The 27,627-nt window shown below is 42.7% G+C and overlaps 1 protein-coding gene across 6 annotated transcripts in view; it reads left to right on the plus strand.

Moving 5' to 3' along the window:
* The window catches only part of dmd (dystrophin), a 173,713-nt gene that overhangs the window by 118,138 nt on the left and 27,948 nt on the right, over positions 1-27,627 (plus strand). For 5 of the 6 annotated variants that reach the window (XM_087146941.1, XM_087146939.1, XM_087146940.1 and 2 more), the window contains 13 exons: positions 4,079-4,251; positions 4,959-5,109; positions 5,777-5,952; positions 7,572-7,722; positions 8,572-8,721; positions 9,435-9,626; positions 10,128-10,359; positions 11,237-11,451; positions 14,735-14,842; positions 18,853-18,970; positions 19,791-20,002; positions 21,363-21,517; positions 22,688-22,877. In XM_087146941.1, the coding sequence (XP_087003067.1) occupies positions 4,079-4,251; positions 4,959-5,109; positions 5,777-5,952; positions 7,572-7,722; positions 8,572-8,721; positions 9,435-9,626; positions 10,128-10,359; positions 11,237-11,451; positions 14,735-14,842; positions 18,853-18,970; positions 19,791-20,002; positions 21,363-21,517; positions 22,688-22,877 (2,223 nt within the window). The remainder of the gene's footprint in view (positions 1-4,078; positions 4,252-4,958; positions 5,110-5,776; positions 5,953-7,571; positions 7,723-8,571; positions 8,722-9,434; positions 9,627-10,127; positions 10,360-11,236; positions 11,452-14,734; positions 14,843-18,852; positions 18,971-19,790; positions 20,003-21,362; positions 21,518-22,687; positions 22,878-27,627) is intronic. The other variant, XM_087146942.1, reaches the window with a different exon arrangement.

Genomic DNA, 27,627 nt, shown 5'->3' on the forward strand with positions numbered 1-27,627 from the left:
TGCCACTCCAGTCTGAAGGCCTTTGAAACCCCATCCCCCTTTATGTTAAAAGAGTATGGCATTCTTCGGCAGAGAAAGAAATGATAATACAGTGATCTCTGGAGCTGTCCTTGATGAGAAGAGTGCATTGTATTCTTTGTCCGCCGAGCCATAATTCAGAAGCCAGTGATGTTGTTTCATTGTACATGTATTTGAACGTATTGCCCTATTGCCTGCATTTTGCACTGTGGGTTGGAATACTGGATGCAGAGTGGTATATTGGCCGTCCCCATGTAAAGATTTCTGCTAAGACGGAGCGGGAGAATTTAATGCAAGTTGGAGAACTTGCACCTGCTTGACGGGTGCTTCGTCTACCCTGCGTCGCCGGGTCCTCGCATGGTAGTATTAATGTAACATTTACATTGAATTAATGCGGCGTGTATTTGCCGAGCTACTCCAGATAAGTGGGTCCATATCTACTGGCCCGAGATGTACATACTCTAAAAAGTATCTCTCTGGATGCACATTGATCAGCGCTGGTGTTTGCATAATTTACAAAATGGCTCTTAGTAATGTCTCCGCGGAGACTACCAAGTTGATATTTGAAGATTGAAGATGAAGTCGGTTCTATTGAAATTGCAGTTTTATTGAAGTGGAGATGATATGCTCTTTAGTATTTCTAGAGGGGATTCGGGAACTTGTTGGCATAACCCTTGAATGTGTCTGTAGCTATATTGTATTACATGACCAAAGATTTGCTGTGATTCTTTTTGTTTGAATGTATATTAAAAAAAAAATTGTTTTACAGTTGTTTCAATTTTCCATCACTTAATATATCCATTGTAAGAATTCAGCTTCGAAGCTGATTTCAGCTTTTTTGTCGAGATGATTACGTTGAATTTCAGCTTTTTTGTACACCGGCTCTGCACAAAATTATGGGTACTTTTTAAATTTCCCTTTTTGCCGGCTGTTTTTAAACTTTTTTGGTATGTGGTCACTCACACCTCTGTTACAGAGCTGCATCCCAGTACATGTATATGTACGTGTAGTGTGCTCCGTTATGTACATGTTATAAAGTGCTGAGGAGGTATCATTCCTCCTGTGTTCCTTCACACCCAAGTCTTAAGGCGCCTTTCCTTATGCAGTCAACTTGCGTTGCATATCTGTCAAAATCGCTCCCAGGGCTATTTTGAAGGCCAAACGCAATGCACACGTGTTATGTTAATGGAGTCGTTTTTTGTGTCTGTGAAAGTGAAACGCATGACCGCATCTTGTACGTAACGCATCCCCAAAAACGTACAGCACGTATGGAAGTCACGTCTGCTTCTGAACTGTGATATCAGTCGATTTTGTTTTGTGGAAATACTTGGAGTAATATTCAATCAAAAAATTAAATCAGTTTAAGATTTCCAAAAATCTTCACTGACGAGGCCAAATTGTGTGCAGTCTGAAATTGGGACAGTGTGACAGTGTAAAATTGTTTGGAGATGTGGAATGCATTGTTGGACCGACACTTCACACTGAAACAGTCTAGCAAGCCTTCAAAACAAACATTTATCCGGATTAAAGCAGTCATCAAGAAAAGGAATTTGTTTTCAGAAAGGCCTGAGTTACGAGCATTTGCACACGCATTCCAAGGCGTGCGAAGCAGGCCGTAAACAATGGTGGGGCTAGATTGTGCTGAGGCAGTAGGCGTGCTCGAGCCTTACACAGAGCATGTTAGCATCTCAGCCGGCCGGCTGGCGAGGCCCCTATTGAGATGGCCAGCTGTTCCTATTGTCAGCCCCCTTCCTCTCCTCTCCCTCAACAAACCTGCCATCAGGATCCCGTCAGGATCAATAACACAGTTCCATTCTTGACAGTCCTGTATGAAAAAAAAGAAGAAGAAAAAAGTCTTTCCGGGCTCCTGTAATGATCGGTATAAGTGTACAGTAGCCTTTCCCCCCCCCGCCGTTATGTGCCCTATCGCCAAAAATGTAATATATAGGTAATGAACGATTTGCAAGCCTCATCCTTCATAGTGACAACTTCAATTTGTTTCTCTGGTTGTGTGAAATCGTTTCATTGACACCTTTGAATGTGAGATGCTACTCTGTCATCCTCACTGCCACAGGCATCCAATATTCTTTTCAACTGAAAGTGTACAGTCGTTGAGAACTTGAAAAGAATAAACATTTAAAAAGTACCCCCGAAAAAGGACAGAAACGGGCAGTACTGTGAAAATCAAATCAAACTAGAGGCTATTTTTTTTTTCTTCAAGTCTCGGCTTCTTTTCACTCCTGGCCTTACTCGGGTCACCAGAATCGATGCCAAATGAAAATACAGACAACACCTGAACTTTGGCTCAACTCATAGGCAATGTAATATTACTGAAGTGAGAAAGTGAGCCGTGGCAATTTGGAAAGATTCAGCAGCGGACAAGATACTATTGATACTGAAGGCAAAGCCACTGTCAAAGCCGAGATTTACCTCTTATCGTTTTTTAAACTGGACTTTCTGATAGGCTATTGCTGCGTACTCAACGTAAGTAACCTATATTTACATGGTTATACATCCAGCTGTCTTTAAAATGTCTCTATTTCACAGGGTAAATGAAGCACTACCTTAATTGTAATATTTAACATTTTGGGCATCCTTAAATGCCTCTTCGTTGATGCGGGGGAGGGGGGGAGGGCTGGAAAGAAAAAAAGACATTGAAATAGAGGAGACAGGTGTTGCATGTCAAATTGTCTCCTGGCACGCTCCGAATGCCCGGTTTTGGAATTCAATATTGACACAATTGGGACATTGAACCTCAGATGCATCAGTAACTGATGCCTGAAGTTAAAGTTGCAATGCGCGTGTCTCTCTTTAAAAAAAAGAAAAATTCCTTCATACATGTATGTTATCTTGGTTGCTTGAATCCTGCCGTGGATGGGTGTGGTTCGTTGGACCCAGTTAATGCAGGATTGGTATTGATTTGAGGATAATATTGGACATCACAGGAGCACGAGTGGAACACAGAATTAATGTACACGTAGTGCATGTGTATTCCGTGTACCATGAAGGTATATACTCGACACAGACGCACTACATTCAAGCGTGATAACGAATTTATCTTCAGTGCGCCACCTGAGCATTTTGTTTGTTGTAGAAAAATATCACAACGCATTGCATTAGAATTTGAGATGAACCGTTCAATACGTTTACATGTATATGTTTTATGTCGCACTGTTTGTTGCCGTGAACTGACCAGTCAGAATTCAGAATTCAAGTTTGCTTGAAGATAATGACTTATAAAACATTGAAGGAAAGTAATGATGAGTAGTTAGTAGTCAGACGAACCTCTGTCGTTGCTCAAGATGCCACTGTGCCAATGACATACTTAACCCCGTTGCCCAGTTGCCTGTAATTGACAGTCCAGACTCCATTGGCAATTCAATTTGATCTCCAAGTCTTTCCTGTGAGGACAAGAGAGGAGAGAGACAGAACAAAAAAGCAAAAGGTTGGTCAGTAGAGTCCGCCACGTCATGCATTGGCAGCCAAGAGGTTGATTTCCAGATGTGACCGAAGCTGGTCCGTGTGCACTTCAAGCTGTGATGTGTAGGGACACTTCAGGAGTTAAAAGATTGGATCTAGTTCAGGGTGTTTGTGTGTGAAGCTGCAACTCATTGTAAACACCATGGTAATCTTTGCAGAGCTTGGTTTTGTTTGTGAATGCTTCTTGTTCCCGATACGGAGTAGGATAGGGGCTCACTGGTTCATGAACAATTCAAGTCAGTGTTGAAGTGCTGCGGTGGAGTTTGAGGATAAGCGTGTTCAACTTTATTGAAATTTGCTGGAAAGAAATCAGCTGCCAACCCTTGAATTGTTCTTCAGAGCGATGCCTTCTTGTGATTGTTTTTGTGAATTCCTTCAATGTGTCAGCATTGTGTAAGTGGAATTCAAACCCAGAGTTGAAATCCCCGTCGGTAGATTAAAATACTGGTTGTCTTCCTCTCAGTGTGAAGCAATGAAGGATTCGCGCACACCTGCATTGATTTTCTTAGCTTGTTTTCCTTTTCTTCCAAAGCTGAACTTCATTCAGTGATGCCCAAACTTTGCGCTGTTCTTTTGGCAGGTGATCCAGGAAGCCCTCGACGACCTACGACCCGAGGTTGACCTCTTGCAGACCCGTCAGCATGACCTCCTGGTCACTGCCAGCGAGAGAGAACGTACTGCAATCTTGGAGGTGATGGAGCCGGCCGGTCAAGACTGGGACAGAGTCAACAGAGAGTACCGGGATAGGCATGGGTAGGTTGGGAGGCAACCCGTCATTAAAGGGAAAACTCAAGGACAGACCTTTTCTTAACCACTAGCCCATTTTCCCTGGTAACCTGGGCACAAGAGATACCCTGTGTATCTGGCAAAAGTGAGGAGTGGTTGAACAATACTTGTCGCTCAAACTTGCCAAAAGCTTTTTGGAATTCCCTGCTATTTATACCTCATTGATGTCAAAATTGCCCTGCATTTTCAAAGAACTAGAGTTGTGAAAATAACCAACAAGATACCGTAAACTAAAAAGTGATGCATGTAGGAAAGTTTTATTCAAAAACGCTCTGGAAGACTGTACTTGAATCTTATTTTATTGCATGTTTGTGTTGATATAAACCAGCGACAGTCAAGTTTTGATACTTGAGAAGAAAATGAATAGTTACATTTTTAACTGCCGAGGTGCAAGAATTTGAGGCAGTCAATTTAATTTGGTTCTTACGTTTTCACTGCGGAGATGCTAGAATTGGAGGCAGTCAGTTCGGTAGTTACAAACAAACCGAATTACTTGAGAAAAGGGAAGTAATCAGACTCGTTTTGTGGGATAGGGTCATATTTAGAGTCTCAGTCCACTCTCATGTAGATTGTTACACAGTGTGCTTTCTACAAGTCTTGCACTGAGTTGATTGTGCATTATCTACCATGGTTTTCTGATTGGCTTGCATTGTCTCCTACTCGCGCCCATGCAGGCGGTTTGAGTTGTGCCTTGAGCAGTGGCGGAAGTTCCACTGCGACATGAGGGATCTGGGCCAGTGGCTGAACCAAGCTGAGAAGATCGTCCAGGACTGTCGCAACTCCTCCGGCCGTCTGGACATCAACAAGGCCCGCACCCGACAACTGGTAGGCCTCAAACCAAGTCATTGAATAACCCTAACAGTCCTCCGTCCTCCAACAGGTGAAGGATTGAGGAGTGTTAGGGTTAGACTCAGATTATTCTGGTCACTGAAATTCTGTTGGACACTGCCCCCGTCATTGTTGAACTTGCAGACCCTTTCTCCTTCTTTTATTCAAGTTTTTAGTAAACACTTTTTTGAAATCTGTACGCAGCCCTTTAGAGAAAGACTAGTTCTGGGTCTTAATCGGATATGGCAGTTTGTGAAAATGTGGGAGGTTTATTGTTCATTAAAAACGTCTTGACACTTGAGAAGCTTCACCCAAGATTCACAAAGCAGTGAATTCAAAGTGGTGAAAGAAAGTGTAAGTATGTTGGCGAATATCTATAGAAATGTCAAATTAGCTTTGATCCCCTTGTGAAAATATTACTGAAATAGGTATAATCAGGGATGCATATTCTTCTGCAGCTGTAGGACTTCAGGCTTTATCCGTGTAATTCAGAAATGTTTGGCAATGGGCACGTTATGTTCACTTGCCATCAATTTCCCACAAACTTGTCAGGGATCAAAACCCTGTGTGGACATCCAAAGACTATCACCAGCTACTCACGCGAATTTTTTATGGCTCTTAGAAAATGTTTTGCCTTGATTTCCCCGTTATTTCTCTTCGACAGAGTCTGGAGGAAGGCATCGCTAACCATCAAAGCATGGTCAGCTCGCTTAATAACAACGGTGAGACCATCATTGCCCAGACCTCCACCCCGGACGGCGGCATGATGAAGGACAAGCTGGACCGGCTCAACGCCCGCTGGCGGTCAGTCTGCACAGAGGTCACGTCGTGGAAGGAGAGGTGGGTGCTAGAACAAGGTGACCCGTGGTGGTCCTCAGAATGCTGTAGGCTGTTCACAGGGTGGGCAGCCGCGTCCTACATCATGGGTCTTGGATCTAGGTCTTCGGTCGTTGCAAAACATGGGCACAAGTTGACCATAGATGTGGGGAAAGTGCTGGAAGCCCATTTTGGAATGGTCCAAGAATGAGGTTTGAGGGGTGTCAAAGTCATATCGATCTCATTTGTGTAGAAATGTTTGTTCAGCGGTGAGAATCTATTCTTGACTTCGCCATTAGTTGCCGCAGTTTGTTGTTGTGCGTTGGTGTTATCTTCAAACCTCAGCTGCCAATTAAAAAGTGGGGACAAAGGAATGCTCTCAGTTTTTGTCCAGGGATAATTCTGCAAGATCTTTACTTAATATCTTAGACTGTCAGCCCAGTTGATTATGTATCTTTTAAGTTGCGACATTAATCTGAAAGCAATCACGCAAATCTGTGAATCTCCATTGAAAATGCGAAGAGATCCTCTTTTTTTTTGCAAGGACAGTAACAGATCTGGTGATGATGAGAATAGTTCTGTTGATTATGACACATTCTTGACATTGATACCCCTTCCAGTGACAAAGGAGCGGCCGATTACGGAGTGTTTTAATCACACTTTTTCAATCAATGACTTTGCTATCAATCACTTGCTTGTAATCAGCAAAATACTGTACAGAATTTCACACTCGGAACAATTCTGCATTGCAAAGATAATAATGAAAGACTCAATCCAGCTTTGTCAAACTGCCAGAAGACTCGACCGGTGTCCGATCCCTCGCTACTCCGATCAGCCTTTCCCTGTAGGTGTTGATTACAGGAAGCAGAGGAGCCTCATCTGTGGAAGGCAAACCCAGGGGCCCATCTTATGGAAATTCTCGCAGAAAAAAGCCACTTTGCTTGGCTTATACTTTGGGCATGAATCTGTTTGGCTGATCAGGGGTGCTTGACAAATTTCAGTTGGGTGGATTTGACTCGGTGTATGAGTACGTTTCCCGAAAAGGGGGGAAAAAAGACCCAAGGATATTCCATTTGAAATTTAATTACAGCCTGAAAATAACTTGCTGGAAGGACTCGGCCATTTCATAAAAAAAGTAGCAACACCAGTTTTACCTGTTGCATTTTTTTTTTAAACAAGACGGATTGAAGTAGTAAATGAAACCTTTGTTGCTTGACATGCCATTCACTTCAACTGGTTGTTGTACACAAGTTGGCATCAGTTGCCATTGCAACAAATAGTAGGAGCGGGTTAGCGTAGCGGTTCTTTCCTCGCTTTGCACCAATGAGGCCGGGGTTCCATACTCGCTCTGGCAGTTTTTCTCCAGGTACTCCAGTTTCCTCCTGCCTCTAAAACTGGACCTTCTTCCTAAATCAATTGGGACCCCTTTGGAAATATGTCACAAAACTTTCATTGGCTATCCCCGGTTTTACCTTAATTGTGAGGTAATACCGAATTAATCCAATCCAATCCAGTAGTTGGTGTCTATATAACATATTTGCCAACACCAGCAAATACTAGCTAGCTGCACTGCTCTAAGTTACACGACTGTGAATTCCTAGTGGCTGCCCACAGTCAAAAGACATTTTTCTCCCTCCCTGCAGGTTCCAAGATGGTGGTGAGCAGCTGGAAGCCTACCGGGAGGAGTATGAGGAGCTCCAGTCCTGGCTGGACGAGTGCCAAGGCTTGATGGAAGGCCCTCAACCAATCCCGGGCGATGCCAAGTCACTGCAGGACCTTCTGGACAAGGTCAAGGTGAGCCGTCTACCGGTACACTGAGCCTGTGGCTGCATGCCTGCTGCAATGTGATTTTTTTGGGTTTTTGTGGTCGAGTCCATCACAGGTCCATACAAATTCATCTTAAGACTCACAGTAGACCATATTCATGTGTCTGCCATCTTGAATTGAAAGTGAGGTTAATTTTTTTGTTTTAGGAACCTGTATGTAAAAATGACAGTAATGAAACAACAAATTCATAACTTAAGAATAGAATAATTTAAAATATGGGATAATTTTAAATTGTATCTCAATATTTAGGCTACATAAAAAAAGGAAAGTGAGGCTTGTAACCTAAAATAGTCTGGCACCACTCCATTTCACATTACATTGAATGTGATTCAGGAAACAAGATAAAAGGTAGCTTCCTTTTGAAGGTCTTTTGATACATGTAAGTCCATCAGAGGTTCCATAACAATTGATCCTGTTTCATCAAGTCACAATCCACTCAGATGACCTACAGCAAAAGTATTCCTTTGTTAACGTTCAACCTGTAACTCTTCACTCGACTTGTAAAAAAACCTTCCTGATGGACTCCACTACCACCACACAGCGTGTTTTGTACATAAGAGGGGCCATATCCACCCGTATCCACTATGCTGTGGTTTTGGCAAGCTGTGAAACTATGAGTGGTTAGTGCTTCGTGGCCCCTCAACCAAACGCTGCTCCTAGTCACTGTGACTGAGCGTTGTTATCAGTTATCCTCCCATAATTGCCCAGTGGAGGGATGCTGTTGCTTTGGTACCGGTTCACGTAGCTCAGGGGAACTTGTGGGCCTTGTTTCATGTATGGATAGCTCACTCTTAGAATGGTCTCCTTAACGAACAGGAGCGAGAGAGACAGCTGCCCGCCAGACGAGACATCGGTAACCATGTCAACAAGTCTGGCCAGGGACTCCTCAGCAGCGGCACTCTCAGTGACAGTCTGGTGTCGGACATTACCATGGAGCTCAAAGAAGTCAATGCACAATTGCAAAAGGTTTGTTAAGCTTTGTTTTTGTTTGATTTTGTTGAGTTATGGACAGCTGAGGCCTGTTTATCATGGTGCAGACTGTCCAATGGAGTTCTGATGCTAGTTTGAACTCCACTGGGGAGTTACAGTGCTTGTGTCCATGAGCAAGGCAGTTTGCCAAAGTTGCATCTCGTTACTCAGAAGTGGATCTGACTGGATGTGCAAATAAATTTTTGTGGTAGACAAGATATTTCCAGTATTGCTCAAAATTGACCTTTTTGATGAAATCAAGTACCATGGAATTTTGGAACCTTTGCATAGATGAGGGCTATTTTGGACACATCCCTTATTTCTTGAATCAGCTTTCAAAAAGAGGCCTATGCACTGCTGTAGTCACATTCTGTTTACATGCACACTTTCCTCTGGAGCCAGTTGAGCCCCCTGTCCACAGAGCACCATAGGAAAGCACTTACGTAAATAGTGTGGCGTCATCAGTATACGGGTCTACTGGTCTACAGTGGTCCAGTACTAGCTGTGAAGCTAGTTCCAGACTAAGCCCTGTCAACCTTTTCATATCATTGGTCCACTCCATCGTTGGGTCGTCCTCTGCGCTATCTGCTTTGTACTACACCCAAGATCCGTTCAGCTCCCGGGGGCCACCTTTGGCAAATACCGTGCTCGAAGCCTTTCTGAGTGCTATCAGCTTACAGTCAGTATTGTTTTTTGTTGGTGGTGGTCAGGTGTCGACGTCGTTGCCCAAGTACTGCCTACAGCTTGGGGAGCGTCTCCTGAACACCCGGTCCTTCCTGGAGGAGCTGGAGGAACTGGGCAAGTGGCTGGGTGCCACCATGGACCTCCTCAAGACACAGCACGGGCCCGTCGGGTCTGTCACGTCGGATGATGGAGACGATTCCATAATTGTGGACCCCAAGGTAATGCGACGGAATCTGGGTGCATTCCTTCACACATTCATCCTGTGGGCTGGGGGGGGGATTAAATTTCTTGACCTGGGAGTTCATGCAGTGGAGAAAACACAGCATCTCAACTGATGGCATTTCAGGCACCAGAATTTATACCAAGTCCTGAAGGTATTTGGGATAGAAATCTTGCTAGAAGCGTCAGTGTACATCATTTATCAGCTACTTGCCTGTCAAGATCAGCGTTATCCACCAGGTGCAATATCCGGTAGGCTAAACAGCCTCGGAAGTCTGCCGTTAGCAGCTTTTTCAGGATACAGTTGTGGTATTACATGGGACTGGTTTCTCAATTTAGGAACTTAATTCAGCTTCTGTTGATTGCTAAGTGTAACAAAGTGACCCCGGCTTTTGGCCCAGTTGCATTTTCCCATGTTTGGGAAGGTTTAAGGTTTATCCCAAAAACTTAGGTGGTGGCTTTTTTAGAAGTCTATTTTGCTTGTCCTCCTAACCCCACAGACAATGCAACAAGCCCTCAAGGCCCGGCAGGCCAACATGGACAGCGTCAACCACACGGGCGACCGGCTGAAGCGGGAGGCGCGGGCCGTGGGGGCCGCTCTCCCAGAGCCCCTGCAGGACAAGCTCGACAAGCTCAACGGGGACTGGGCCAAGATCCAGTACCTGGCCGCCCGCCTCAAGCCCACCCCCGCCGAGTTAAGCGCAGAGCAGCGGAGGATCATGCAGAGAGCAGGTCAGTTCACGTTCTGCCGAGATGTTTTTCAGAGATGAACATTTCCAGAATGACAAACTGACTTCATTGACAAGTTGAGGCTACCACTGCAATAATGCATGCCCCTATGGAAGCTACTGGCTTGTTTCTTTAGCCACCAAATGTGTGCTACCCTCAGCTGCAGCCGTTTGATTTGAATAGACTCGGCCAGTGAGGCAGTGTTCAGATCAGAAAAAGACCAAAAGACACTGGGTCAGGGGTTGTGAATTGCAAATAGCCCCCTCTGTTGGCCACAAATGCCAAGTCCTCTCTGATTCATCATCAAGTGCACTGTACTGTAGTATGAATCATTTTTATTGAAAATAAATGCAAGAATATGTGAACGTAGTCATTTTGTAAGCTGAAAAAAAAAAGATTCTTCTGGTTAAGATTCACGTGAGAAATGAAAATACGGCCTGTTATGAATAGTTTACACAGTTTACTGTGCCTTGTAAATGCTACAACTATAATTCCTAATTGAATTTCCTGCGTGACTGTCTTTCTTGGTTTGTCCAACTTCCCGCTCAAGCTGGGAAAAGGGGAAAGTGTCTCATGACCCTCAATGAGGCATTGAGGTCATCTGCATATTTACCCACGTAAAACATGCATGTCTAGTGATGATCATGTGCAAACAGGAGGCGTTGAACCGCATGTGATTCACAGTCAGCGTAGATTAATCATCTTCACTCGTACGTAATCAGCAAGTTTTGGGATTGTTTCGTTAAGCAGTGTGTTCCTCCGGATACGGTAGCGCAATGAGATCCCCAGCGCTGGCCGCTCTAAGGAGAGTCTTGCCCGTCCAACATGGCCGCCCTGTTTCAGTTGTTTAAAGTCCATTCCTTGTTGGTTTTCCCCGTAGTAATAACGGAGACGTCCACCGTGACCACGCGAGCCGAAGTCCAGCGGTCGGCGATGGAGACAGCGGTGGTGGAAACCACTTCCCCGTGGCCTGACTTTGACAGGGTCGTCGCAGAGCTGCGTGATTGGTTGACACTGTTGGAGCGGATGTTGCGACTGCAGACGGTTACCGTCGGCGACCTGGAGGAAATGGAGGAGATGATAGCCAAACAGAAGGTAAGACTGTTTCCTTCAAATTTGGGTTTTATCAGATGCTTCATGAATATTCATTTGGTGAGGGGTCAAAGGCCAAACCACAGCTTCATTTCCCCGGGCTAACATTAACATTAATAGCCAGTAAATTCATCAAGCTCTTTTCCCTGCCTGGTCGCAGAACTTGTTCCAAACTACCAACTAGTTGAGGTTGACAAAGAAATATCAAAAGTAGATCCATTATTGTGAAAAATCATTTAAAAATCAGAGAGTAGGATGTGACTACTCTGGTTACATTAATGCTGTTTGGGGGAAATGTCATGTATTCCATTCACACCCCATGGCATCGGAATAGCCAAACAGTTCATTTTTAGTTGCAGCTCTACCCCTTCTACAGTTAGTCAGCAGTCTTTACTTTGGAAACTGTGTTCTGAGCGATGTTAGTCTGAGCCTCCGCTCCACGGCTAGTTGACTTTTTTTTGTATTTTATTTTGATCCTCGTCATCAAGGCGACCGTGCTCCAATTTCAGTTCGGATTTTGGTTTGGCCTGCCCAGAATCAGCATTGGCTGTGTGACCTTTTCATTTTGGCAGACGTGGTTGGCATTTGGTTTGGCAGACTTTTGAGGGATTTCTGTTCTGTGCGTGGTTCTTTTGCAATCGGTTTACGCTGCTGTACATTAAGATGGTTACTTTAATGTTGATGTAATACTACCTTTTTCAGTATTAACCAGTCTGAATAAATTTGACGATCATAAATCTCATTTTTTGCGAGATGGAAGAGATTAAATTGTCCAATCCAGACATTCTCCATCTCAGCCAGGGCATTTCTACTGAGATCGAAAACAGCTTTACGGACCGAAAGTAAGCACACACCAGTGATTTCCTGCTTGGGTGCTCTCGGATCTTGTTCAGTTCAAATTTGGGACCAGTTAAGAGTCTTGCTCAAGCTTGTATCCCCATAGCTCCTTCCTGTTATGCTCGGCGAAAAGGTCCTGCTTGTAAATATAGATCTTACATACCTGTTTTGGACCCGAGATAATGATCTTGGGACCAATTTATTTTGCACGGCAAACGAACCCTGCCAGAGGGAGCCGAAAATAGATCCAATGACGGGTTGTTTGCCGAAGAAAAAAAAGGCTCCACGGAGAAGAGAAGGTGTGCATGTGCTAGTACATGCAGGTCTCACGGTTTTTACCATCAACTGTGAAAGAAGGAAGGACTTACATAGACATCAGGTTGGATGGGCGGACTGAACAACTGATGCAGTATGTACGTGCACAGTTGTATGCGGGCAGAACTGAACATTTAACCGTGGATTTTTTAAGACCTGCTAGTTTGGGTTTTGGGGTTGATCCAATCTGACGATCATCATTCAAAGCCATTTCCGAGGCGGCATCATGCTTTTGTGCATTTTGCACTTGTTCTGTGATCCACACATGTAGTTTGGGAACTCACCTACGAGCATTTACATGAAAGCAGTATTGAGTAGGAGATGCGTGCGGGTGTGATTCACCTCAGTTATAAAAATCAGGATGGCTCAATTAGCCGAAAAACAAATGTGACTTGCTGTAAAATGTGACCTACAGAACTTTAATTCCTCCCCTCCAACCCCCCTGACAAAACAAAAAACCAACAGAGAATTGATCAGTGTGCGTAAATACCTGGATTTGCAATGAACTCGGTCTTCCAGATGTTCACATTGTTGATTCACATTTCCTCTCCCTGGTTTATAAACATCAAGTGCAGTGTCATTGCCCTAATGACCATTGCCTGTCTAATTGCTCCATCCAGAGGAAGTCCCCTTTGAAGCGCATTAATTTATGGGACCAGTGACTTGTGCAAAAAAACCCCCAAAAATTAACATAGGAAATGTTTCTTCCTGTTGTGTCTCCTTTGTTTCAGTAATTGCTAGTTCTTTGCCCAGTTGGGAGGTTAAGTTACATCTCCAGTGTGCTCTTTTTTGAGAGCTCTTGTATTTATGCTGCAAGTTGGTGGGACAAAAGGAAAAAGAACACTGGCTCGGAATTCCTAAACACATTTGAGATTGTTTTCTTTCAATAGATGAATCCTGAATTTTTGTTTTATTCAAAGAGTTCATTTCCAGCTTGTGCCCAATTTCCAGTGTGGAAGACGACATTTGTAAAATAAAATTCAAAGTGGTTAAGGTTTCAGTGAATCTATTTTATTCAATATATCAATATATTCAAATAAAATTCAAAGTGGTTAAGGTTTCAGTGAATCTATTTTATTCAATATATCAATATATTCAAATAAAATTCAAAGTGGTTGAGGTTTCAGCGAATCTATTTTATTCAATATATCAATATATTCAAATAAAATTCAAAGTGGTTGAGGTTTCAGCGCATCTATTTTATTCAATTTATTCCAGATTCTATTGTCATTTAGTAAGCTGTGAAATGTGTCAGCTTTGAAATTTTTGCAATCTTTTTTGCATGCACAGCAATAGTTTGAAGTTTCACTGGAATATGTAACCTCATGCTGATTAATAATTTTGATGCAGGGGTAGGCCATTATGCATATAAAGCGTTACCATTTGCAAAGCCATCGTCATTGCACAATATACATGTATCTCCATGTGCCTTGTTAAATGTTCATTCGACAGCATCGTACCGCATTCCATTTATCATCCACGTCATCATTCACCACCATTCACCATCGTCACTCACCATTTTTAACACCGTGCCTCTCATCAGATGCAGAGCAAATTTCCCCAAACCCCCCCCCCATTACAAACAAACACGGTAAATTGGCAAGTTGGGACCCGATTCGCATAAATGTTCCGATTTGGATTGCTTAAGTTGTAAGGAATAGCCCTCCCTTAGGATCCACACCCTTGGACAAGCTCATTTTTTGCAATCATTTTGTTGGACCAACACTCTAAGAAAGTGACACAAGTTTTCATGTTTTGTAGGAGCAACAAAGGAATGCAAAAGAATTTCTGCAGTGATTTGATTCATTCCCATCTCAGTGACCGTACATGGAGATAATTGAAATGAGCTTTTGAATGTTTGAAATGATAGATTTTGTGCTAATCTTTTTCTATCTCTGTAAAGATTTGATTTTTACTGCATCTTTGTAACAATCAGAATTATGAATCTCTTTTTTAAATTTCAAACTGTGTTACTTTTAAAATCAACTTCTTCCCCAAAAAGTTAATGGTGTGAAAAACATCAATCAAGAAAATTAACATTCAGGTTGGAAGTTAAAAAGGTGTATTGCTTTTCTTTTTTTCTGTCTCTGTATTTCTCTCCAATTTTTTTTCCTTATCCCTTCGTTACCACCAGGAGATCTGGTCGGGGGTGCTGCCTTTATTTTCTGCCCTGGCCCCCAGCGACAGGCAGCTCATAGGGGGTCTGGTGGTAGATATTGTCACCATGCTAGTACAGCTAGAGGTCGGTTGGTTTGTTTGCTGTCTTCTTTCCAGTCAGTGTTGCTTGGCAACGTGGCATCCCAGCACACTTTGTTTGTCGTTTTTCTTTTGAAATGGTTAAATCGGCGGGCAACTTCACACATCAATCCAGGAAATAGGGAACAAAATCAAGCTGCAAAAGTGAGAAAGGGATTCTAAAGGTGAAGGACATCGCACTGAAAGAATAATATCGCAGTATTCGTGGTGTATTCCTCATGTTTCGGACTATCTGCTAATCTCAAGTTATCGCCGGTTATCTTTGTATGCTAACACTCAATATAGATACATTGCATTACTGGGATAACCATTCTGTGAACTATTACTAATCCATGCTGGAATGTGTTGATAACCGTGCTTGACTTTACAGATTAGAAAAAAAGTAGGATACTTTGCTTGCGTAGACATCAAGTTGAGGTTATATTTGCCTTTTTTTAATAATACATGTAGTAGAATTCTAAAGCAAGGCTTATTAATTTTTTTGCATCATGGGGATGCTCATTCACAAAAAGAGCGATTCTTATCTTGCATGGTTTGTTCGATTGCACTGTTCGTGGGGCACATGCACATCCACCGTACACTCACACAAGTCTGTTCCATGCACATTTCTGCCTGCCTATTGACCAATAATTGAAGGCGTTACCCGGTACTCTTGCACACCTGGTGACCAGACTGAAAGGTGTTGCTATCTGGATTGCAAAGCCAAGTTCACTGTACCAGTACATCCTAAGCTTCAATGTTTATTTTTCACAAAATTTTTTCGGTGAGAGAGAGCAAAGCGAATAAATGCTTGATTCCCAATACCTTCATCAGAGAACATTGGAAAAAATCCATTTCTTATGGAGTAGCACCTGTTATTTTTCGATCTGAACACATCCATGAAAGAAATGGATGATGCAACACTTTAACGTTTGTGCTTTCCTATGGTGTTCAGACTACTCAGTGGACCCTTGGCCGCCATTCGCTCCTTAAGAAAGAGCACATGTAAACAAGGTGTGTCATTATGATTACATAGGCTTACTGATTCCATGGATGACAGAGTAGTAAAAATGGAATTGCGAAGGGGGAGGGGAGGCAGCTATAACAATCCTATTAATACCAAAACCTTCCAGAAAATTGTCTGAAAAGATTGAGAAAGAGAGTCTGGGCTCATTGGCAGTTTGTGCATGGAGCAGATATTGCATGCCGTACGTATCATGGTCACTTCATCTGCACTCACGGCACGATTTTAATTCTTGCACCGTGGTTGATCATGGCGAAGCATTGCCAGGGATGTCTGATTACATTTTAGAGGCGTAACCCACAGATCAGATTAAACCGGAATGAGCTGCATGTTAAGGTCTCATGTAGAATAACGATTGTAGCCTCAAAATTAACTCTTGCAGTAGGAATCTTGGTAGAAACTGATTCTTTTGCAACTTTTTGTAGCTTTGCCTTGGAAAGAACAAAAAAAAAAACTAATACGTGATCACATTTCCGCAGTTGAAGAGCAGTTCTTTGATTTTCCTCCCAACTTTGACATCATGAAGGATGCAATCAGGAAACGAAACTCTGCAGCTCTCTTACGAGATAGTCAGAAAGTTTCTCATAGATGTTTTGGAGCCTGTGTGTTGGGTCATTGACCAATTCATCACTTTTCTTGCAGTCCATTGGCGGCCTTTTTTTTTTAAACCAGGCTCAACCATCGAGCGTGCACAGAAGATTCCTTAGCAGATTGCAAATAATATTGTGGCTGCCCATATATTGCCGCGTCTCCGATAACATCAAAGGAGTGCCCAAAAATCAATGGGATGGAGATCTCTCTGCACATTTAAAGTAAACAACGATTGCAGATTGAATATTAAAGGAAAGGTTGACCGGGCAGGCAGCTTGCTTCTGTAATCTTTCCTCAAGTCTCACTTCAGGCCGAAGTACCAGTGTAGATCTTCGTTGATATTTACCAGTTCTTCATGACTTGACAGTCTTCTTAGTTGGTGCGTAATTTTTAATGCATGCATGTTGAGGAACGAGATGGTACAGTTCAAGTTGCTAGAAGCAGTGCTATGGTGACAGTGTACTAAGCATGGACATTTATGTCAGTGATGCCGGGTTTTTGTCATCTAGGTTTTGAACTTTTTTAATGCGGCTGTGAAGGGAGCAGTGTTGAGGGTGGGGCCTCCCTTCCCTCCCCGAAGCTACTGAAGCTGCACCATTTATAGCATTGAGCCCTTTAAAGTTGTTGTAACATAATTTCATTGTCTTGGGGGATGTTTCATTCTGTCTTGGTGTAGGAATTTGCAGGTGCACTGCTGTGGCATTTTTTTTTGGCTTCCAAAAGCTGTTTTTTTTTAAATCTCCTCAGATTAGCGAAGTGCTGGTGTGCTAGATTGTGCAAACTCATCTTTTCCACTCAGTGTGATGAGGCAATTTGCTAGTTACCTGCCGTGGGTCATATTCATTGGGAAACATTGGCACGAACCGTAGTCATAAAGTCAAAAGTTTGTCAGTTGAAATTCCTGCATATAATAATAATCTTGCCCGACAAGTACCACGAGTACTTTTTGGTGTAGAATAGTTTCTTCACATGTTAAGCATAGTGAGTAGTCATTTTTCCTTGTTGGAAGGCGGATATACAGTGTACATGTACATGCCGTATTTTCAGCTCTCTACACATGGTTGACATACAGTATCGTTGAGTGTTCAGTTGAGTAGCTGCTGTCCAGTTTTCTATTCTTGCTTGGTACTGTTCTTTTCCTGTACATAGAGCATTAAGCTTGTAGATAAAAGAGACTGACATGTAACCGTGTAAGCAATCTGTTTAATCTGGTGTTTATGTGATTTCCAGATAGCCGCTGTGGAGAATGGATTTCTTTTCATTCCTAGAAAGTCTCACTTGCAAACTGACAGTCTCAGACTACGAAAATGCATACTTCCATAATGCATCTAGTCCAGTAGTAATAATATCTGTAGATTTATACAGCGCACTTATCCGTAAAACCAATCAAGGTGCAATCCATTATTGCACTGAAGATGCCGCATCATTATTACCCCTGGTCAGCAGGCCTGTATAGCATTCCTAAGATGATCTCAGTTATTAGAGGAGTGTGTTAGCGCCCCCGTTCCAGCATTAATGACTCTTTGAAACAAAACAACACCTGTCAGACTTCGTAGGCACCTGTGCACCCCTGGGTGGAGGGAAGCAGCTTGTGGTGATGTGTGTTGCCCGTGGACACATGTCCTTTAGCCCCTCTCCCCCAGTCTTTGAACCCACGTTATCTTGAATGTGATGCAAAAACTGCAAGGCCACGTCATTCCCTTCCAAAAGTCTGGGAGATAAAAGCCCAGAGGTTTTGAATAACATTCAAAGACGTAGTCTGGTTTTTTCTAATGTAGCTGATTGTTGCCAATTGAAAACAGAAAAGCTGCCATTTGCTCAAATGGGAAGAACTAATAGCAGCTAGCTGAGCTGGATTGGTGGAAAGAAGTCTATACATAAAGTATGTACATGTAGTTCATGGCATAGAGGCAGCTAGCTGAGCTGGATTGGTGGGAAGAAGTCTGTTACAGGAAAAATAAAGTTCATGGCATAGAGGCAGGTAGTTTAAAAAGTCTTATTTATAAAGCTGCAATGATCTTTTTTTTTTACCATCGCACAGGTTTGTTTTGCTGCCGTTTTCAGTTTCATGAATGGAACATGAGTTTCTTTTGTTGCCATGGTGACAGCACAAGTGACCTCACAAGTAGACATGGTTGTTGCAGTACACATAAAATCAGTGTCCGGGAAACTAAAAACAAAACAGGAGGCTTGCTTTGAGTGCTTATTATACGCAGACTTCTTGTATCTCTTATTCCTGAAGTTTCTGGGGTTTTTGTCTTCACTGATGATTTTGTGTACTGCATCAACCAGGTGACGTTCACCTTATGTTCAGCACTCTTGCACTACGTCAAACCCACAACTGTGGCCTTTTAAGAAATTTGAAAATTTTTTTTACATTTTGTCCTCTGACCTTCCCTCAGTCTCTTCTGCAAGACCTCGAGGAGAAGCACCCACAGTTGGACGAGTTAGTCAGCCGAGCAAAGACGCTCCAGCTGGAGTCGCAGACAGAAGGCAGCAAACAGCTGCTGCAAGAGAAGGGTAAACTAAGTCTCTATCTTATATGAATTCACCACCCTCCAAAAAAGTTATGTTGCAAACAAAAACTTTTGGATCAACTCTTTTAGTTGAGGCTAGAACTTCACACCATAAGCTCCTCGCATGAGTAAGTGCTCATCGATTTTACGTGTACATGTACAAAGCGAGAGCAAGAGCATACCTAACCAATTTTCTTATGGAAAATTGTAGCCTTTACGTGGCACAGAGCACTTGGTTCAAATGACCCCCCTCCCCCAACAACAACCAATTCTGTTCAGGTGCTTGTAGCGGGAGCAGATTGCCTCCAAATATTGCATCTCTACAATAGTGATAAATGCATGCTGTTGGTCTTGAGTAAAAATGTTCCCGAGTTAGAGAAGGCTTTTCCAGCCTTTACCTCAAATGAATGTTGACAGATTTTTTGAGAAACTTTCTCTTATTTTTCACTCGGCTTTTTTCAGTGAACATGCTCCTGGGCCTGAGGCTCAATTGTTTTTTCTTTGGACAATTAGTTGGGAAAAGTGCAATTCAGAAGCAATAGAACAAGCTTTCTTATTGGTCAATTTTAGGGGACCGACTCTGGGATGTGTGGAACAGATCCTTTTCTTCTGTTGGAGATGAAAAATATCCATGATTCAAACTCAGCACTGAAACAAATATTTACCTAATTTGTCATGTGGCATTTTACAGTAGACAAGCTCAAGGAGTTGAAACAGATTTCTTTTCTTTGACAGTTAGAGGTGGAAGGTGATTCAAAATCAACTATAAAACAAGTTTTACTTTTTGTTTGTTTTTTGGGGTTTTTTTTGCTTGGCTTTCCCAGTGGACAAGCTCCTGGACCTGTGGAACAGCGCCTCCCTGCGGGCCAGCTCCCGCTCCCGCCAGCTGCAGGCCATGCTGACCGACTCGCAGCAGTTCCACGAGCTGACCGACGAGCTTTGCCACTGGCTGGGCAAGATGGAGCAGACCCTGGACGGCTACGCGCCCGTGGGCGACGAGGTGGCGGTGCTGCAGGGCCAGTTGGAATCACAAAAGGTACAGTGAGAAACGCATGACTGGCCATTCAAGGAGAGGGTACCTCTGTGGGGAAGAGATGACAGTTGTCATGCATTGACAGAGAGGGTTTTGTTTTGTACAAAACAGGTACTTGTATTGTGAGTTCTGTGGGGAAACTATGCCGGTTATTTTTGTGTACTCGGCAGACAAACAGTTGAAGGTCAATAGAGTTTGTGATTCATATGTTTACACCCTGCTGCATGTAGGCATTGCTGGAAAAGGGTAATGGTTTTCCTGATCCAGAGAGAGGTAAGGTTGTAATTGTTGCTTCAGAAGTTGCGGCTTGACTTTGGGGGCAAGGGGATTAGGTTGAGGGAATGCTGATTAGATGAACTGCTGGCTTGGTGAGTAGGCAGTGCAGACTGGAATTACTGCTGGCTTGGTGGATGATTGTACGGTAATCACATGCCTGTTAAAACAGGCTGCCACACATACGTACTTTCCAAGCTACACTACTCCAAGAAATTAAAGGATCAGACATTTGTCTTCGAAAATTTCAGCCAGGTGAGTACTTCATTGATTTTTACTGACTGGACACTGAAGAGCATGTTCACGCCTGAACATCGCTACATGTACACTAAATGACTGTTATGTAAAAACTAATTTTTAAAAATTAATTAGTGAGTGTGATCCTTTAATTTTTTGGAGTAGTGTTGAATGCGCACTCTGGTAGAAATTTGTGAATGCACAGTGTAAAGTGGATAATACCTACAAGAGCAGTATTAGTCATGCTGGGCAGTCTATTTCAGGTTCTGTCTCACAGACCGAATGTAATTTCATATTGCTTTCTATAACGAGGAAAACAGTTGGAGGAAAATTGTTTTCTCTTTCCTTAACTTAGTCCGGTTGGCTGTGCTGTTTTGTACCCTGTGGATACATGTATAAAACCTGTTCGGAGGGGCTAGGTTTTAATGGTATTGCTGAGGTCAGTGAAGTGGAATCTATTCATCTTAACCAACTTGAACTAATTTAACGGACTCAGTCTAAATATGCCCACCTTTTGTTTTCAAAGGTCATTTTGCATTAAAAATAAGGAAACTAAATCAGACAACATGAAATCTTTCTGAAGGTATTTGGTCACCTTCGTTAATAATTTCTGAGACAATCTCAGAGACTTCCGTTCAAGGATCAAGTGGACCTGAATGAGCCAGTCGGGTAGTTTGAAAAGCCCAGGAACAAAATGTTTGCGAGACTTAGTGTGTGGCTGTGCTGATAGGGCAGACTATTGCAGGTGCGGGTGCCTGTTCCCTAATAGCCTCGTGCAGGACATGCACTGTTAAAATATTGAACTGGCTCATTGGAATCAAAGGATGACCCTTGAACTCTGACCGTCTGGCAGGCTTTCCTGGAGGAGGTCGAGCAGTGGAAGCCGTGCATCGATGCGGTGAATGAGTCGGGCGAGCGGCTCATAGTAGACTACAGTGCCGACGACACCAACCGCATTCGGCAGATCCTGGACACCGTGCGGGACCGCTGGACCACCATATGTGATAGGTGAGGACCGAGACTCTCAGGGCTCTCTCGTAATGGAGTAATACTTGGGAGTAAGCACACATTTCTTTAGGAAGTGGCTACAGCTGCCAGGCATTGACTTTCATTGGTGCATGTGTTTGTAGCTGCAAGCCAAGTAGTCCAGACATCCAGTATAGTAGTCTCTAGCATGGACAGAATAAAACCAGATTCGATCACTGACTGTGGCTTCAGGCTCTTGCTTCATGAGTTCAGGTCTCTGACTTTGCATAATCAAGTATATGTTCCTTATTAACATTTTTTGCTGTTGAAACACAAAGCTAACAGTGTGAGGCTGAAGTTTTGGGTCTTCCCAGTAGTTTGACAGAATTTATAGTCCACGGCTTCCTTAAATTAAAGATTTTATCAAACAGTAGATGAAGTTTAATCATGAGACTTGGTGCACTTGTGAAGGATGTAAGTCTTACAGGAGCCTTTCTTGAGACATTTCTTTGTAGTTTTAGATAAGATATTTGTGCCGTATGTGTGTGGGTGAGCTTTTTCTGTATCCAGGAAAGATTTTCCTACCAAAACCTGTTATACATTCCTGATTATGAAGGAAATTTTCATTTGTGTCTTGAAATTTTCAATGAAAGCCCTAACTTCCATTGCATAATGTCACTGTTGGATGTTGTGTTGCTTCACTGTACATTTAAAACTAAACTCGTCAGTGTCACAGGAGACCTCAAGACTTTTTAGGCTTCCTGAAATTGTAAAGTTTCTCCATTGGTGGCTTCCCTCGTTCATTATTCAAGATCGTTCTTAACAAGCTGTTTTGCATGCGCCCCAATCTCGAATCTTGAACTGGTCTTGGTTATCACCCATTGCAAATGTGTAGGTGTGTATAGATTTGGAAGCCCCTATCATCGAGAGGTGGTCGCTCCTTGCATTTAGAGCTCAATCTAGGTTTTGCCCAAACGGGCATGTTATGCAGATAAGGGAATGTAGGTGAAGCTTTGATAGCCAGGTTTAGACACGGCCTTAGCGCAGCAAAATAGTGGCAGTGTCCGAATGTTATATGTGGGGCTGTGTGTGTAGGTCTTTGCCACGGCCAAAATACGTGGCCGCGCACTGCCAACAGTCGTAGCTGCAGCTCTGTGAGCTGGTTTCAACAAATTGCCAGTGCTGATGTGTTTTATTTGTTCGGCTGGCCAGGTCCAACCAGCGACTGCACGCCATTGAGGAGACGCTGCGCTCCATGCAGGACCTCCCCTCCCAGCTGGCCGACTTCTTCCTCTGGCTGGAGGAGCTGGAGCAGCCCATGGACTCGCTGAAGCGCGAGACGGACAACGAGACGGCCCTGCGCGACAAGGATCAGGTGGAGGTCTGGCTGCAGCAACTAGGGGTAAGTTCACCATTTCTTTCACTCGAACCTAATTGGACTGATATTATTGTCAATTTCAAGGCTGTCTAGGTTGTTTTCTATTTTGGTTAACCGAGCCCTTTTGAGTTTACCGATAGATGGCTAACTCTGACTGATATTGTGTCTAGAGGAAAATGTACATGTATTTCAATAGAAAATAATTTTAGGGTCATCAAAATAACTTGTTTGCAGTGTGTACATAGAACAAGGAAAAGTGTGCATGTTTTCACTTTGTTTTTGATACAAGGGGCCTGAAGAGTGCTAATTTTTGTTTTCATGGACTGTACAAAGGACGCAGATACGGATTTTAATTTCCAGACATTATCAATTGTTTTGTTTGATTGGGCTGAAACTTGGTGAGCGTAGAGAGCATGGATGTGTTCAGGTGGATGCGAAGTTGCAATGAAAACCATCCCGGTGGTGTCGATTTGAAAGGAAAAAGAATGGTAAAGAGAGAATAGAAGAAAGACAAAAAGAAAAACACTGAAAATGAAGCACACAAAAGTGGCCAATGTTTATAAAAGGTCAAAGCCATTAATTTCTCGTTTTGCTTTTGGAATTCTTGAAAGTGCTAAGTTTTTGTAGCTTGTCCCATCCCTCAAGTGGAAGTTCTGAAAATACAGAAATTATTAAACTACTGGCAGTTTTTTATGCTAGTATATGAAGTCAGTATAGTTTCATGAAATTTGTCAAGAATTATACTTGAAATTGCTTTAAGGATTTTGAATGGTTTTGCTGTTCACCAGCTGTGAAAAATCAGCACAGATTTGACCTGTCAGACTGGTCGAGTTCAATTAACTTTGAATAAATGCCAGTTAATTACAGAAACCCCCCCCTTCTCCAAGGCAACTCATAAAAGAGTAGTAGTTTGAGGAATATAGTGCTGTTTACAGCTTAAGTTGGAAGATTATGTGGGAGGACATGAAGGGAAATGCAATATTGCTTTAATTACTGTGCAGCTGAAGTATCTGCGGATTTATTGAGAAGTCCATGGACAAGTGTTGTGGGGGGCTTTTGCCAGTGTTCAAGGCCTTTGCTGACCACTGAAAAAGGCTAGAATTCTATGATATAATTTTATTTGCACTATCTGGAAATGGTTTCTGCTGTGTGCGGAAACATGAGCCATGAGCCATTTTGATTATTCCTGTGGATGTTATGATAATGTATTTGTTTCATTTACGGGTATTTTTAGATGGTCTGCTGTGTAACCGCTGTGTAACCTAATGTTTCATTCATTTCACGTAACAGACGTGATTTTTTTTAGGTTACCATTCACATTCTTATGTTTGTTTTGCAGTCAGATTGAAAAGTGAGTTTTGTTGAGATAGAATCATAGTGTAGTTGTTCAGGGTGGTTGGTGAACCATCTCGTTTCTTTACTCTCAATGATTGCTTTTTGCCATGCCTAATGTCAGGGACAACTAGGATAATGTCGACTCGGATTAAGATGCAATCCCAAATCGATTGTAAATTTGCTGTTAAGTAACTTTGAATGAGCAACCTGAGCAAGCTTTTCAGCAGAGCAAGTTTGTCCGTGGTAAACAAGCTTTCAGTCTGGAGAAGGAAGAATTGGTGACATTGTTCCACATTGTTCTTGCTGAAAGCACATGTCAAATGATAATGTGGAGAAGAAGATGTTTGAGAAGGTTCTCCACTCAAATATTGGATAGAAATTCTCTGCTCACAAGAAGTCAGAGGTCCGAACACCAGCTTTCAGTGTTTACATCAGTGCCTCCTTCCAGTAGCTGTCATTTAGTAAAGTGAAACTAATGGTTGAGTTCCAGCGGCAGCTCGTAATTCAATCAAATCTTCCTGACATTTTTGGAGGGCATTCTGGCCTTGTAGATTTATGGCTGCCAGCTATTTTTGAGAGAGACATTAAATCTCCCAAATGCCAGATGCTTGTCTGTGTGTATGCAGGGAGCTACAGTATGTGTGTGTGTATTAAACAGTGACCTCAGAAATTTAAGGTCAGGTTTGTGTTCTAGTCTCATTCCAGCCGCATATTTGTCCTTCCCTTATTGCTTGAGTGACTAGTCCCCGTGGATAGGAAATTTTTTCACACCCCAACAAGCCTGTCTCTTTTATCTTTCAGCTAATGTTTTTTTTTTTTCAGGAATAGATATATCAGAGAAAAAAACACATGAAATGAAATTATTCAGATATTGAGAATTGCAACGTGGTACTTGTGAATGAGCCATAAAACTCATGCTGCAAATGCTGTTGTAAATAAATGATTGCACTCACAGCAGTTTGCCCGGACAAGCTTTGGTTTTGTAACATTGAATGCATTGTTCACGTAATGACTCTTGTCACTTGTATGTTTGGGGGGGGGAACCATTAGTTTGAATATACACCGCAGTAATTATATCAGTTCACATCTGTGAGAAGTTGAGTGTGAATGGTTAAGTGCATGTACAGTACTGCAGATTGAATAAATGATGGCATTACTTTACGAGCCATCCTCTCTACAATCCACCTCCCTCATCTTTGGCCTTTGGTGGTCAAGGGAGGGGGAAGGTTGCCGATGGAGGATATTTTTGTAGTTTATGGCCCAACTGTCAATTCGACTCTTGCCACATTGCACTGAAATCCCTGCAAACAGTGTCAGCGCACTAGGGAACGATGCCATAAACACAAAAACGGTCCCAAAGGACTTGGTCATCAAGAGCCAGCAAGTGCAAAGTTGTCCCTCGTCATCAATCTGCAGCAAGGGGGGGGGTAGGGATTACAGGGTTTGCCCATTCCTGGGTTACTGGCAGTTCAATCAAATATTAACTGAACTTTTGATAGGGGGAACTGGCAAACAGAGAGGTGCTTATGGGCCAGACTGGACCAGACCTTGTTAAGGGGACCATCATTTATGATCAGGTTCCAGTAATTGGTCACTAATTGTGTTTGGTGCAAAGTGTAGTTTATTGTCCCAATTGGCAGTTTTACGAGAGAGCTACATGTATCATGTTATCCACATCCAGGGGTTACACTCAAGACGTGGACTAGATTGGGGGGAGCAATGCTTCTTGGGAAGATTGTTCCTGTGCCACAACTTCAGAGAGATGGGGTGTTGCTATGTATTCAGTGAGATGGCTGTGGGAGTGATTATTGCAGATATTTGTCCCAGTTAATGGTTAAATTGTTTGGAATTTTGATCATTTTACCAATCAGTTGGTGTGTTCACGTTTGCTGAGGTCCTGAAACCAACATTTTTGACAGTCAAACTCATTTCAGTTTAGAGTATGATATTCTTAATGTTCAATTTTTATGCACATCGCAAGTTAGGCAAGACAACACTCTACATTTGCGTGTGTACAAATCAAGGTTCCCTCCTAACTTCATCCCTTTAAAAAAGTTGAGAGTTTTGTCATGTTTTCACAGTCCCTGCCACCCAGCTCTTTATTTCAACACAGCTCACTGTGCAAGATGAACAGTCTAACGGCTTGTTTACTGGAAGGCATCTAGTGTACTGATAAATGATCTTCTTTCCATCTCAATTGCATTCCTGCACAATCTCTCAGTGATTATGATTGCCACTGCTTATGATATATGTCTCCTGTGGTTTTGAATTCCAAACCTCTGACTCAAAACTATAACCCAAGTGTGGTTTATGCGTACACCCCTGTGGATTTACATGGATTCTCCCTACAATCAGTTTCTGAATGCTTGATGCTGGTTCTTTTGGGCTGGTCCACTGTTGACAACAGGCTCTCCAGCAGTACCTGTAGAAATTACTTTTTGAGGTCTTTTGTGTGTTTTTCTCCCTTGTTTGATCTGAAAGGTTCTCCTGAGCTGAATCCAACAGGAAACAGCTTGTGAAGAGTACTGTATGAATATTTAATTGGAGAGTAAATTGTGTATTGTTCTTTCCTAAAATATGTTCCCGATATTTTGACAAGCATGCACTTGATGGCTGTAATTTATGATTTATGTGACCTTCTCATCCACATTGTATGGTTATCCAGGTGAATTGCCCTATAAGAATTAATGTACTACTGATTACCATGGAGTTGCGTTTAATAGCTCCATATGATTACTAAGGAGAAAGCTTAGGCCAGGCTAAAATAGTGAGATGTTTTCTGAAATGTATTCAGATAAAAGTGAATTATTTCTGCCTGTTTGCAACTTCTTGGATCCCATTTAAGGCGTTACATATATTTCCCCAAATTCCCATCTAGACAGGATTTAATTATGAACCGAAGGTGTCTCACAGAAAAAGTGGAATTGACGGCGTGATACTCACATGTAGAAGGAACCTTGTGGGCATTCAGAAATGTCACGTGCCATGAAAGAGAAACCATGTTCTTGTTTGTGGTGGCCTAAGCCCCTAGAGTGGGAAGGTATGACAAGAGGTAATATAAGGTAGTCACATTTTTAGCCAACACCTGCTGGTAGTTCCTGCTGGTAGCTACGGGGGCGAGAAAACTCCAGTCTAGGGGCACACGACAGGCTAGAGGTGGATACAAAAGACCTCTCACATTACTACTACACATAAGTGTCCTTATTCTTGTGAAGTGTTCACTTCCCTGATCTCCCCAAGGGGGTGGGATGACTTCACTGCGGGCATGGAATCAGAGCTTTGCATTGGAAGGAGGACTTGAACAAAAGGACCATTCATGAAGCTGGAGGCGTCCGGAAGTCATGATTGGAAGATGCATGCTCACTACACCAGGCTGTAAACGTTAATGGGGGGTAACTGTGTACATGGACAGCATGACAGTACAGCTACAGGCTTGGTT

The sequence above is a fragment of the Acanthaster planci genome, linkage group LG15 (assembly GCF_054643075.1).
Source record: "Acanthaster planci isolate LZ-2023a linkage group LG15, COTS_SCS, whole genome shotgun sequence".
Taxonomy (NCBI): domain Eukaryota; kingdom Metazoa; phylum Echinodermata; class Asteroidea; order Valvatida; family Acanthasteridae; genus Acanthaster; species Acanthaster planci.